The sequence below is a fragment of the Ochotona princeps genome, chromosome 4, assembly GCF_030435755.1.
Source record: "Ochotona princeps isolate mOchPri1 chromosome 4, mOchPri1.hap1, whole genome shotgun sequence".
Taxonomy (NCBI): domain Eukaryota; kingdom Metazoa; phylum Chordata; class Mammalia; order Lagomorpha; family Ochotonidae; genus Ochotona; species Ochotona princeps.
The window spans coordinates 70,986,326-70,998,380 of NC_080835.1; the positions used below are offsets into that span (position 1 = coordinate 70,986,326).

The 12,055-nt window shown below is 44.0% G+C and overlaps 1 protein-coding gene across 4 annotated transcripts in view; it reads left to right on the forward strand.

Annotated features, from left to right (window-relative positions):
* Positions 1–528: 528 nt before the first annotated feature.
* DDX6 (DEAD-box helicase 6) overlaps positions 529–12,055 on the forward strand; it is a 43,136-nt gene continuing 31,609 nt past the window's right edge. The window contains exons 1-4 of one of the 4 annotated variants that reach the window (XM_058663803.1): positions 529–613; positions 3,248–3,720; positions 10,719–10,782; positions 11,614–11,718. In XM_058663803.1, coding sequence (XP_058519786.1) covers positions 3,521–3,720; positions 10,719–10,782; positions 11,614–11,718 — 369 coding nt within the window. In that variant the 5' untranslated portion in view covers positions 529–613; positions 3,248–3,520. Of the gene's footprint in view, positions 614–698; positions 850–1,117; positions 1,235–3,247; positions 3,721–10,718; positions 10,783–11,613; positions 11,719–12,055 lie in introns of those variants that run through there. The other 3 variants (XM_004585139.4, XM_004585138.2, XM_058663805.1) reach the window with 3 other exon arrangements.

The following is a 12,055-nucleotide window of genomic DNA, read 5'->3' on the forward strand; positions in this document are numbered from 1 at the left end:
CGCGTCTCGGGGGGCTCGGACCCGGCCCCTCTGGTCCAGCAGCAGCAGCTACCCCGGCCCGCGGCGGGGGGACGCCAGTGCGGCTCCCCGTCTCTGTACAGCTGCCCGACCAGGTAGTTCTCGAGAACATGGCCTTGGTAACAAGCAGATCCTCTTTTGGTCACAACCCTTAGTTTTCACTTTGGAGGCGTCAAGGCAGCTGACTCTGCTCAGCCACCGTTCCCCAAGCATTTCTCCTCAGCTGTAGTAAAAGAAGCCTTCCGGTTCCTTCAGAAAGGAGTCAGCTTCCCTTGGAGCTTTTCTCTCGTCAGTGTGAGAGAACGGCCCTCCAGGTTTGTTGTTGTGTTTTTCCCCCCACCCTTTCTTCAAGGAGCTTATGCTGGGCTTCTTCATCTCGCCGCCAAGAAGCGAACACCGTTCGGCCGCGACGGCCGAGCTCTCGCCATCTTGAGTGGAGGAGGAGCCGCGGCCGCCGCCATGCGGAGGGACAGGGAAAGAGGGAGGGTGTGAGGGAGGGAGGCGGCGGCGGACGGACGAGGGAGGGGGCAGAGAGCCGAGTTAGCTCGGCTCGGCGGCGACTCCGGCGGCGCCGTGAGAGCGGGCAGCGGCCGAGGTAGGCTGGACGGCTCGGGGCCGACGGCGCGGGCTGCGGGCGCCGCGGTCCCGGAGCGGGGCGGGGGCGGGGGCGGGGGAGGCCGCGGCGAGGGGCCGGGTGGGGGCGGGCGGAGGTTTCCGAGGAGGAAGGAGCCGCCGCCATTTTGGGAGCTTCGAGTCAACAATAAAGGACCGAGGGTGCCGAGCGGGAGTGGCCTCGGTGGTAGGACTCGGGCCTGAGTCGCAGGGCGCGGGGTGAGGCCGAGGGGTTTTGGTCAGCGGTGCCATGGGGGTCTCCGGGAGCCTCTCGGGTCGGTGAGGAGTACGCTCCGGGCGGAGGCCCTAAAGCCTTCCCGGGCCTGGGGAGGAAGGCGACCGGCAGCTGTGTGGGGTGGGGGGCGCCTCAGAGGAGTCGAATATGGGAATTCGGTGCGCCGCGGGGTCAGGAGGAGGAGCGGGCCGAGTGCTCCGAGGAGTTTAATAGAAGATGAGGGAATATGGGGGCGGCAAGGACTTCGGAGGGGGGGGTGATGTTGGAGGTTATAGGGTAGGAGCAGCCCTACAGGGGGCGGCACGGATCTGCGGTATTGGAAAGATCTACCTGGAAGAGGACGAGCGGCTGTTTGATGGCAGTAGGCCTGTAGGTCGATAAGCAGAGCGTGTTGATGGAGCCCCCGGGTCGTAGAGCAAAGGAGAGGCGTCCTGGATTGTAAAGCGGGCGGGGGGGGGGGTTGTCTCTTGGGGCCCCTAAGTGGAGGAGTCCTTATTGTTTGCGACTGCCGCAGCTGAGTTTTGGCCCTTGTTGCGCAGATAGGATTGCGGGGCCCCAACCCTTTTGTTTTTGTGGTCAGAAGGAGCTGACTTGAAGTGTGAGGTTGGGGAGGGGGGTGCGGAGAAGATGGGGACACGGGGAAAGAAATGTCCTGTAGTTGAGGGCCTCCAGTAATTGGCTTGACTCCTTCTTACACTCCTTATCCACCATAGCCTTCTTTCCAAAATAAAACCCCGTCACTCCAACTTGTAGCCAAAGCTTTAGAGAAACTGCGCTGCATTTGCAAACAAAAGCTCTTTTTGGAGACGACACTGTTTGGGGTGTGAAACTGGGGCTCCTCCCAAATAGTCTACGTTTCCTCGTTCTTTTTTCGATTTTTTTTTTTTAAACGTAGAACTGTAACTTGCAAATCTAAATTGGGAAGGGGTAGGAGGAATATTTCCTCTCAAACATAAAACTGCAGTGCAGATCTTAGTTTAAGAAGGGAGCTGTTAGCACATAGTCTTATCTTTGAATTTAGGGGAGATGTGAGGTCTCAGGGTATGATGAGTGGTAATGAAGAGACTGGGTTTTAGAGATTGCCCTGTCTCCCCGTGTGAACTATGTGATACTCTTGATCGTAATCTAAACCTGTCAGTACTGGAAAGGAAACTGTTAACCACCGCGTCGAAGTGGTCAGATTGAGGGAGACTTTGGAATAAATATTTTTGAGCTTGTGATAATCAGGATTTGCTTGTGAACAACTTGATGTTTCTTTTTTTCTTTTCAAAGTACGTAATCAGGGAGCGTTCCGTAATAAATTTGTAAGATGTCTTTAGTCTTTAAAGTTTTGAGTTTGAGCTCCCTCGGTGTATTTCAAATGATCACTGGTTAATAGACTAGTTATTTTTGGTGAGGAATGTTACGGGATTAAGAAGCGATCAGAATAGATTTTGCTTTCTGGACTTAATAAATTCGACTTTTATTTCCTGAATTTTAAACGAACAATTCTATTTTGGGAGCAATTTAAAAATGAAGGAGGTTAACCAGTACTTTTTTAAAAAGACAACTATGAGCTAGATTTTGTATTCTGGAATTTCTTGGGAAGCTTACTCGGGTCGTTAGTGTTTAGCCTTGCATAGTTACCCAAACCCTTAGGAAGTTTTCTTCTCGTTTTAAATACTGCTACTTTAGATTAGGATATACTTTGGAGAGAGTATTTTGAAAGGCAGCTAGTAGTTTTTTTATATTTAGGATTTATTAATGTGAAAGTTTTCCTTGTTTTTAAAGCAAAAGATTTTAGCATGTGGATATGTTTGTATCCCTTGATAGTTTCATTATTTAAGAGATAAAACTTAATGGATAAGAAGAAAATATGCTTTTTTTGATGAAGTTTAGTTTTCCTAGGTGAATTTCTTAAGCACAGAAATTTTTCTTAAAATGCAGAGTTCAGTTTAAAAACTCAACTTTTCAAGGACTCTCTTGCTGTTAGAAATACATGGTTTTTGTTCAAATCTAGTTTTATGTCAGTTAAGTTATATGATACTTAACTGAGTTGTCATCGGTTGAGTGTAGTGAATAATCATTTTCAGAGGTGGCCAACTGCAGAGAATTAATGGGGAAAACGAAAGAGATGGCTGTTTGCTAAATAATGCTGATGTAATTACACTCTATATTTCTGCCTAGTTTGAGTTGCTTTGAACTCCTAATATTAAATGTTTGAGATTGGTCTCACTTAGATTTGGTTTAAGAGATGGTTTATCATTGCATCTTTCTGAGCTTTGTGTAGTGATTTGGTCTACACAGGTCTACCTATGTATTTTTAATTGTTCAGTTTACAAGATGAGAGTTCTAAAGGACTGCTTTCCACTGTGTTCTAATTTAATTTTTTCTTTGTTTCAGATTGAAGCAAGTGAATTCAGATATAACTCAACCTTGTTGTTAGAGGGCTTTTTAAAAATAAAAAGTTGATTCGGTGCATGAGAGCAAGTTAACTGCTGCTTGCTGATCAGAGACTTACAGGTGCTTGCCTGCATTGCAATAAAGGACTCATATATTGAGCAAGACTTATTTATCTCTTCGTTTTGGAGAGCCTAATAAACTGTTATTACAGTTTCTCTACTGACTTTGAAACGTTTTGAAGTTTGAAAAAGACACCTTTGCAATTAACACAGCATGAGCACGGCCAGAACAGAGAACCCTGTTATAATGGGTCTGTCCAGTCAGAATGGTCAGCTGAGGGCCCCTGTGAAGCCGAGTGGTGGCCCCGGAGGAGGGGGCACACAGACGCAGCAACAGATGAACCAGCTGAAAAGCACCAACACAATCAATAATGGCACTCAGCAGCAAGCACAGAGTTTGACCACCACTATTAAGTAAGTGTTAGAGTAACTAATAAATACACTTGGAGAACCAACATTTCTTTTGTTGCTTGTTGTTCACTAAGTACTTGTATACCTTATTTTGTGTTTGCAAATAACTATTTTATGTTGTCAGATAGTGTTACAGTACAGTGTGTTGCTGTCAGAAGTAATTGAGTCGCAGGTGATAGTAATTTGTACATTTTTAAAAAATATTTATTTGAAAGGTAGAGTGACAGAGACAGAGGTCTCTCATTCACTGGTTCACTCTGCAGAACTGCAACTTCCAGGACTGATCTCAAATTAGTGACACATGCTGAACCATTTGAGGATCTTCTGCTGCCTTCCCAGGTGCCTTAGGAGGAAGCCAGATTGGGAATAGAGCAGCCAGGACTGGAACCGACACTATGGTATGGGCTGCCAGCGCTGCTAGTAGTAGCTTAACTTGCTGTGCTACAGTATTTGCCTTGTAAAGAATATTTTTTGAAACATACTTGGCTTTCCAAATTAGTCCAGTGTAGAAGTTAATGGCTGAGTTTGTTTTAAGTTAATGAAATGATAGATTCATTTATTTTTGTCAGTATAATTCTTCCTGGTGTTACAACTGTACCTCAAGCTAGTTTAGTATTTTAAAAAAATATATATATTTCAGTCAAAGTAACAGATCTGTTCATTCATTCCCCCAAATGTCTGACACAGCCAGGCCATCCATTCAAGTTTCCTACATGGTTATCAGGTACTTGATCTGTCATCCCGCTGCTTCCAGGACACATTAGCAGGGAGCAGGATCAAGTGGCGTAGCCAGGACTTAAATTGGCACTTCAATATAGGATTATTCCAAACATTGGCTTATTTAACACTGTGCCACAGTGCTTACCCGCTTATGCTAGTTTAACTGGCAGTTAAAGCCAGTTTCTTTCCTTTTTTTTTTTTTTTTTCTAAACTTCACCAGCCTTCGGAACTCCAAGTTCATTTACTTATAGGAAGTGGTACCTTTCTGTTTTTCTTTTGAGCCATAAAATCATTGGGAACGCAAGTTTTGTTTTTCCATTTATTTGAGAGGGTGCTAGGGAGACACAGGAAGAACTCTTGAGTGTTGATTGACATTTTCTATGTGGCTGTGGCAGTTGGGCTGAGCCAAGACTTCCATTTGAATCTCCCCTGTGACAGGGTCCCAAGTACCTGAGCTATCTGCTACCTTTTCTGGTTTCTTAGCAGGGTGCTGGGTCAGAAGCATTGCAGTAAGGAGTTGAACCAGTGAGCCAGGATGCTGGCTTTGTAGACTATGGCTTAACTCATCGTGCCACAATGCTGACCCCAATGTGTATTGCTGAATCGTCTCAAACCCTGTTATTGACTCTAAAATTTTAGCGTTCTGGGACTGGCCTTGTGTGGCTGATTAAGCCACCATATCCCTTGTGGACACTGTTACCAGCTGAGTCTTGGCTGCTGTGTTTTCTGTTCTGGTGCTGATGCAACTGGGAAAGCAGTGGATGATGGTCTAAATGTTTGGGATGCTGTCAGACATATGGGAGCCCTAGAAAGTCCTTACGGCTATTTGGGAACTGAAGCAGCAGATGCAGGATCTCTCTCTCTCTCTTAGTCTTTGTTTAATGGATAACTTAAGAGCCTCCTCTTACTACAGAATATTTATTAAAGCTGAACACTTAGGTGTTGTCATCTCTTAAGTGTGTACTTCAAGCTAGTTCAATCATAACTGTCACTTTAAAGTTGGAGTTGTAGAAAGTTAACATTTAAGACTCTTGACCCCGATTAAGGTTTGGATTTTGTTAGGAACTGACCATATAATATGGTTTAGCTTCTAGAGATCTTTATAAAATGATAATTTGGTTTTCTGAAACGTATGCTTTGCTGCAAACTATTTTTCATTTTCTACAGAAATATAGGCCTTCAAGCTGTAAGACTATCATGTATGCAGGTGGTCATTGTCATGTAGTTAATTCCTGACAAAAATTCGTGTGTTCACTTGGAGAATTAACTGTAATTTGTTTCGTTTGTGTTTTTTGAAAGAGAGGAGACAGAGCTCTTCCATCTGTTGGTTCACTCCCTGCATGGCTGTAACGGCCAGAACTGGGGCATTCCTATACTAGGAGTGAGGAACTTCCTGGATTTCCCATGTGGGTGCAGAGGCCCAAGAACTTGCACCATCTTTTGATGCTTTTCCAGATCATAAGCAGGAAAGTGGAGCAGCCAGGGCTAGAACCAGTGTCCACTTGGGATGCTGGTGCTGCAAGTGAAGGAGTGTCAGTACTGCCATCATACTGGCTCAAGAGTATGGTGTGTGTATGTGTGTAATGTAAAGGTTTATTCCTTTTTATTGGAAAGGCAGGTTTACACAGAAAATGAGAGACAGATCTTCCATCTGCTGATTCACTCACCAAATGACCACAGTGACCAGAGCAGAACTAATCCAAAGCCAGGAGCCAGGGACTTTTGGGTCTCCCTTGTGGGTGCAGGGTCCCAAGGCTGGGGCTGTCCTCGATTGCTTTCCCAGGCCACAGGCAAGGAGCTGGATGGGATTGGAGCTACCAGAACACAAGCTGGCACCCATTTGGGATGCTGGCTCTTACAGGTGGAGGAGTAACTAGGTGAGCCACCACGGTGGTCACCCCTTTTTTTAATCTTAACTGGAAAGTTAGATTTACAGAGAAAAGGAGAAACAAAGATTGTCCAGTTACTGGTTCACTCTGCAAGTGACCACAATAGCCGGAGCTGAGCCAGTCCGAAGCCAGGAGTATCTTTCGGGTGTCCCACACTGGGGCAGAGTTCCAAGGCTTTGGGACGTCCTCCATTTCCTTCCCAGGCCACAGGCAGGACCCCCGATGGGAAGTAGAGCAGCTGGGACACAAAGCAGTGTCCATTTGTGATTCTGACATGTACAAGTTGAGAATTTAGCCACTAGGCTACCATGCCCAGCCCAGCCCTAGATTTTTAAATGCATGCTTTCATTTATAGAAATGAAGATATTAGGAGTATTGAGAAATCTCATGGTAATGTGTATTAGGAAAAAAAGCATGGATTTTACATTTTTTGGTACGCAAATTTATCTTTCAATTCAATTTTCCAAAACTTTTTGAAATACTCTAATATTTTCTGAGTTGTGGTTTGTTGTGACAAATTATGAATAGGTTAGCAAAGTGTAGCTATTTAAATAATTTTTAAATATTTATTTATTTGAAAGGTAGAGAGGGATAGCTGTTTCATCTGCTGGCTGCCTGTCCAGCTGACTATAGTAGCTGGGCCTAGGCCAGGTTGAAGACAGAAACCTGGAATTCCATTCTGGTCTCATGTGGGTGACAGGGATCCAAGTACTTGAGCCGTCTTGTGCTTTCTTAGGCACATCAGCAGAAACCTGGATTGTAAGTGGAACAGCTAGGACTCAAAGTGTCACTCACAGGGGTTGCTAACAATGGGAATAATTTTTTTTTAAGATTTATTTTTTGCAAAGTCAGATATATATAGAGGAGGAGAGACAGAGAGGAATATGTTCTGTCCAATGATTCACTCCCCAAGTGACCTCAAAAATGGGTGGAGCTGAGCAGATCCGAAGCCAGGAGCTGTTCCAGGTCTCTCACTCAGGTGCAGGAACCCAAGGCTTTGAGCTGTCCTTGACAAGCAGGGAGCTGGATGGGAAGCGGGGCTGCCAGGATTAGAACCAGTGTGTTCAAGGCAAGGACTTTAGATGCTAGGCCACCGTGCTGGGCCCAGAAGTAGTTTCTTGACCCATTGTATCACAGCACTGGACAGTGTGTGTTTAATATTTTTTCCCACTAAGATTGATTTATTTGAGTTGGAGGGAGAGGAGCTTCCATCGACTGATTAACTTCCCCTGTGGCTGCAGTGGCCGGGGGCTGGGCCAGGCTGAAGCAAGGAGTCTTACTGTGGTGTCCCACATGTGTGGCAGGGACCCAAGCAGTTAGACCATCTTCTGTTGTTTTTCTTAGACTATTAGTAGGGCCCTGAATTAGAGGTGGAACAGGAAGGACTTGAACTATCAACTGTGGAAAACTGACAGTGTATAGCAGCCAGTGATTCTACTCTTTAAACCACAATGCTAACCCCTATTGTTTTGAAGGTATTTTTTTTGGAAAGGCAGATTTGAGAGTTAAGGACAGATTCTCCATCTGCTGGGTCATTCCCCAAATGACCAGAGTGGTTGGGGCTGAGCTGATCAGAAGCCAGGAGCCAGAAGCTTCCACATGGGTGCAAGGATTCAAGGACTTATGCCATATTCCATTGCTTTCCTAGTCTATAAGCAGGGAGCTGGATGAGAAGTGTAGCAGCCAAGACAAGAATTGGTGCTCATATGGAATGCTGGTGCTTGTAAGTGAAAGATAGCCAGTGGATCAATATGTCGGCACCAACTAAATCTTGTTGTTTTTTTGTTTTTTTAAAGATTTACTTTATTTTGGGTTCAGCTGCGTGGCCTAGTGGCTAAAGTCCTCGCCTTGAACGCCCCGGGATCCCATATGGGCACCAGTTCTAATCCCGGCAGCTCCACTTCCCATCCAGCTCCCTGCTTGTGGCCTGGGAAAGCAGTCGAGGATGGCCCAAAGCTTTGGGACCCTGTACCCATGTGGGAGACCCGGAAGAAGTTCCTGGTTCCCGGCTTCGGCCCGTTGTGGCTCACTTGGGGAGTGAACCATTGGATGGAAGATCTTCCTCTCTGTCTCTCCTCCTCTCTGTATATCTGACTTTGTAATTAAAAAAAGAGAAAGATTTACTTTATTTTTTTTTTTTTTTAAGATTTTATTATTATTGCAAAGCCGGATATACAGAGAGGAGGAGAGACAGAGAGGAAGATCTTCCATCCGATGTTTCACTCCCCAAGTGAGCCGCAACGGGCCGGTGCGCGCCAATCCGATGCCAGGAACCAGGAACCTCTTCCGGGTCTCCCACGCAGGTGCAGGGTCTCAAAGCTTTGGGCCATCCTCTACTGCTTTCCCAAGCCACAAGCAGAGAGCTGGATGGGAAGTGGAGCTGCCGGGATTAGAACCGGTGCCCATATGGGATCCCGGGGCTTTCAAGGCGAGGACTTTAGCCGCTAGGCCACGCTGCTGGGCCCGATTTACTTTATTTTTATTGGAAAGTCAGATGTACAGAGGGAAGAGAGAGGAAGGATCTTCGTCCTCTGATTCACTCCCAAAGTGGTCACATGGCCAGAGCTGAGCCAATCCGAAGCCAAGAGCTGGCAGCTTCTTCCAGATCTCCCACATGGGTGCAGGTTCCCCAGGCTTTGAGCCATCCTGGACTGCTTTCCCAACCACAAGCAGGGAGCTAGGTGGGAAGCGGGGCTGCCGAGACATGAACTGGCGCCCACATGGGATCCTGGACATGCAAAGTGAAGATTTTAGCCACTAGGGTACCGTGCTGGGCCCTAACCCCTGTTCTTAAGAATAGACATAGATAAAGATGTATTATTTCATTATTAGGATAAGTATGGATTTTTTGACATTATGCCTTGAAACAATTATGAATTACTTGTTCTCCTTTGCTTTTCATAAGGTAAATAGTTTCTTTGTAATTCTTTCCATTTAAGGTCTCCTTTTGTGCCATCTCTTCTGCAGCCTTCTGCATACTATAAGCTGTCTCAGAACTCTTTTAATACTTGTCTCTGTCACTTTTTTCATTTGTATCATTTGCTGTTTTATCTTAGAGGATTTTGAATACTTTGAGGGCAGGTTGGGTTTTAACTTCTGGATGAATTCCTGGCTTGGCCTGTTCCACCCTCAGCTGTTGGGGACATTTGGGGAATAAACTAACAGGTACAAGATCTCTCTTTCAATTAAGTAAATCAGTCTTTTTTTTTTTTTGAAGTAACTGATACACATATACAGACCTAATAAACAATAAAAGTGGGAATTAAGTTGCATATTAAATTTCAGAGCTCTTGGCTTTGATTAGCTCTAAGAAGTTAAAATTTTACATGCTTGCATGATATAGTGCCATACTAGAGGTTGCTGTACAGTGAGCTAAGCTACCACCTACAATGCCAGCTTCCTGTATCAGAGTGCTTGTTCAGGTTCCTCCTACTCAGATTTGGCTCACTGCTAATGTGCATGGGAAGGCAGGAGAGGTTAGACCAAGTGCTTGGACCTTGGCCCCTCATGTGAGAGACCCAGAAGGAGCTCTGTGCTTGGTTTGGCCTGAACCAGCCTCAGCTGTTGGAGCCATTTGGGGAGCCATTTTTTTGTTGGAGCCATTTTTTAAGAAAAATAATTTCTTTTTGGTTAGAGGAGGCAGCTGCTTGATTTTTTTTTTTTAATTTTGTTTTTATTGGAAAGGCAGATATACAGAGAGGAAGATCTTCCGTCCACTGATTGACCCCCAAAGTGGCCCCAATGGCCATAGCTGAGCCAATCCAAAGCCAGGAGCCAGGAGCTTCTTTCAGATCTCCCATATAAGTGCAGGGTCCCCAGTCTTGGGATGTCCTCGACTGCTTTCCCAGGCCACAAGCAGGCAGAGAGCTGGATGGGAAATGGGGCTGCCGGGATTAGAACTGGTGCCCATATGGGATCCTGGCGAGGACTTCAGCCGCTAGGCTACCACGTCAGGTCCAGTTGCTTGATTTTGAACTCTGCTAAATAATCTCCATTAATTTGTAACCATATAGAAATTTGGGAAAATGTGAAATATTGCTGTTTGAAAAAAGCCAGAATGTGAACTTAAGAGCGTCTCCAACATTTTTAAATAACTGCTTTAAATTAAAATACATGTGGTGTATGTAAGCGAAACAAAACAAAACCTAGTCAGGAACTGCATTTTATACAATACTAGTTTTCTTTATTCTTCAGGAATAAGTGCTCCCTCCTGTTCTTGATTTGTGATCTAGCCTAGATTGTTTTCAGTAAGAACACTTCTAAGTTGTTTGACTCTTTAAAACTGTTTATGGGTACATGGCAATACAGTAAGTATACTGTGGTTCTTAGGACCTAATTGTTAGGTGGAATGTTGTGCATTTCGATACTTCAGATTTACTGTATTCTCTTTAGACCTGGTGACGACTGGAAAAAGACTTTAAAACTCCCTCCAAAGGATCTACGAATCAAAACTTCGGTAAGTTGGTTATGCATTTCAAGTGGAAAATTGTAAGGAATCTCTGGAAGTCAAATAGTTATTTGTAATAACGGTAAACATGTTCTTTTAGTTGGAATGGGTGAAACTGTGTAGGTCATATGTGTTGAATTGCCAGAATTTTTCATAATTTTGTTGCAGAATTTGTGTGTGTGTTTAATAATATGTATGTTATGTAATTTGTTGAAAAGTTTCTTCCACTCTGAAGTTATTTAAATTAAGATTTATTTTATTTTTATTGGAAAGGCAGATATACAGAGAGAAAGATTGTTCTTGTTTTGTGGGTAAGAAAGCAGTAATTAACCAAAGTTATTTCTTATAACACAGTGTCCCTAACCATGGGGTTTTTGTTTTTGTTTTCTCCTAGGTAGCATTTGATACTTCTTAGGGGTTTCTTACCATACCTAGAGCATGCTGTTAAGAAAGCCTGTTAGATTAAGGAATTTTGTGTCCCCAAATGTGAATAATGCTGAATTTGAGAAACCCCTAGCCAGGAGCTACATGTAGTTAATGAGTAATAGAAGTGGGTTTGATTAGTAATTCATAGCAGGGTACAGTATTTCACCAGTGCTTGGAAGACTGATCAAACAGTGGCCATTCTGCAAAACTGTTTTTAAGTGGTTGTGCGTGTCAAAAGGAGAGTGTTTATTTTTCAGGAAGAGTTTAAGTATAGATTAAAGGAGTAGTAATTTGTGTAAGTTATATAAAGGTTGAATAAATGACGATTTTTTTTTAAATCATGCTAACTACTTACTAAAGGACATAATTATACTTTAATAGTTTGTGGGGTATTTTTGCTCTTTGTTTTATTAGGATGTGACCTCCACAAAAGGAAATGAGTTTGAAGATTATTGTTTGAAACGGGAGTTACTGATGGGAATTTTTGAAATGGGCTGGGAAAAGCCATCTCCTATTCAGGTATGTGTACTCTTTGGTCACATGTAAGATTATGTGTCATACGTTACATACTTTTTAATAGTTTTTTGATCTGTGTGGATGATTTAACATTACTTACATGTACATGCAAACATGTCCATTTTTGCTAAATTTTTAAAGAATAAGATTCAAAATTGTGTCTCTTCTGAAAATTTCAGTGTCAGTTTCTCAAGAATAGGGATATCCTCTTACAGCCAGTATAATTAGTACTTATGTCTCATCACTTGTATCCTAATTAATTGATCCAAAAATGTTCTTTATAGCACACTTCCCCCCCCCCCCCCCCCCGCCTCCTGCATAGGATCCAGTCTATGTCAGG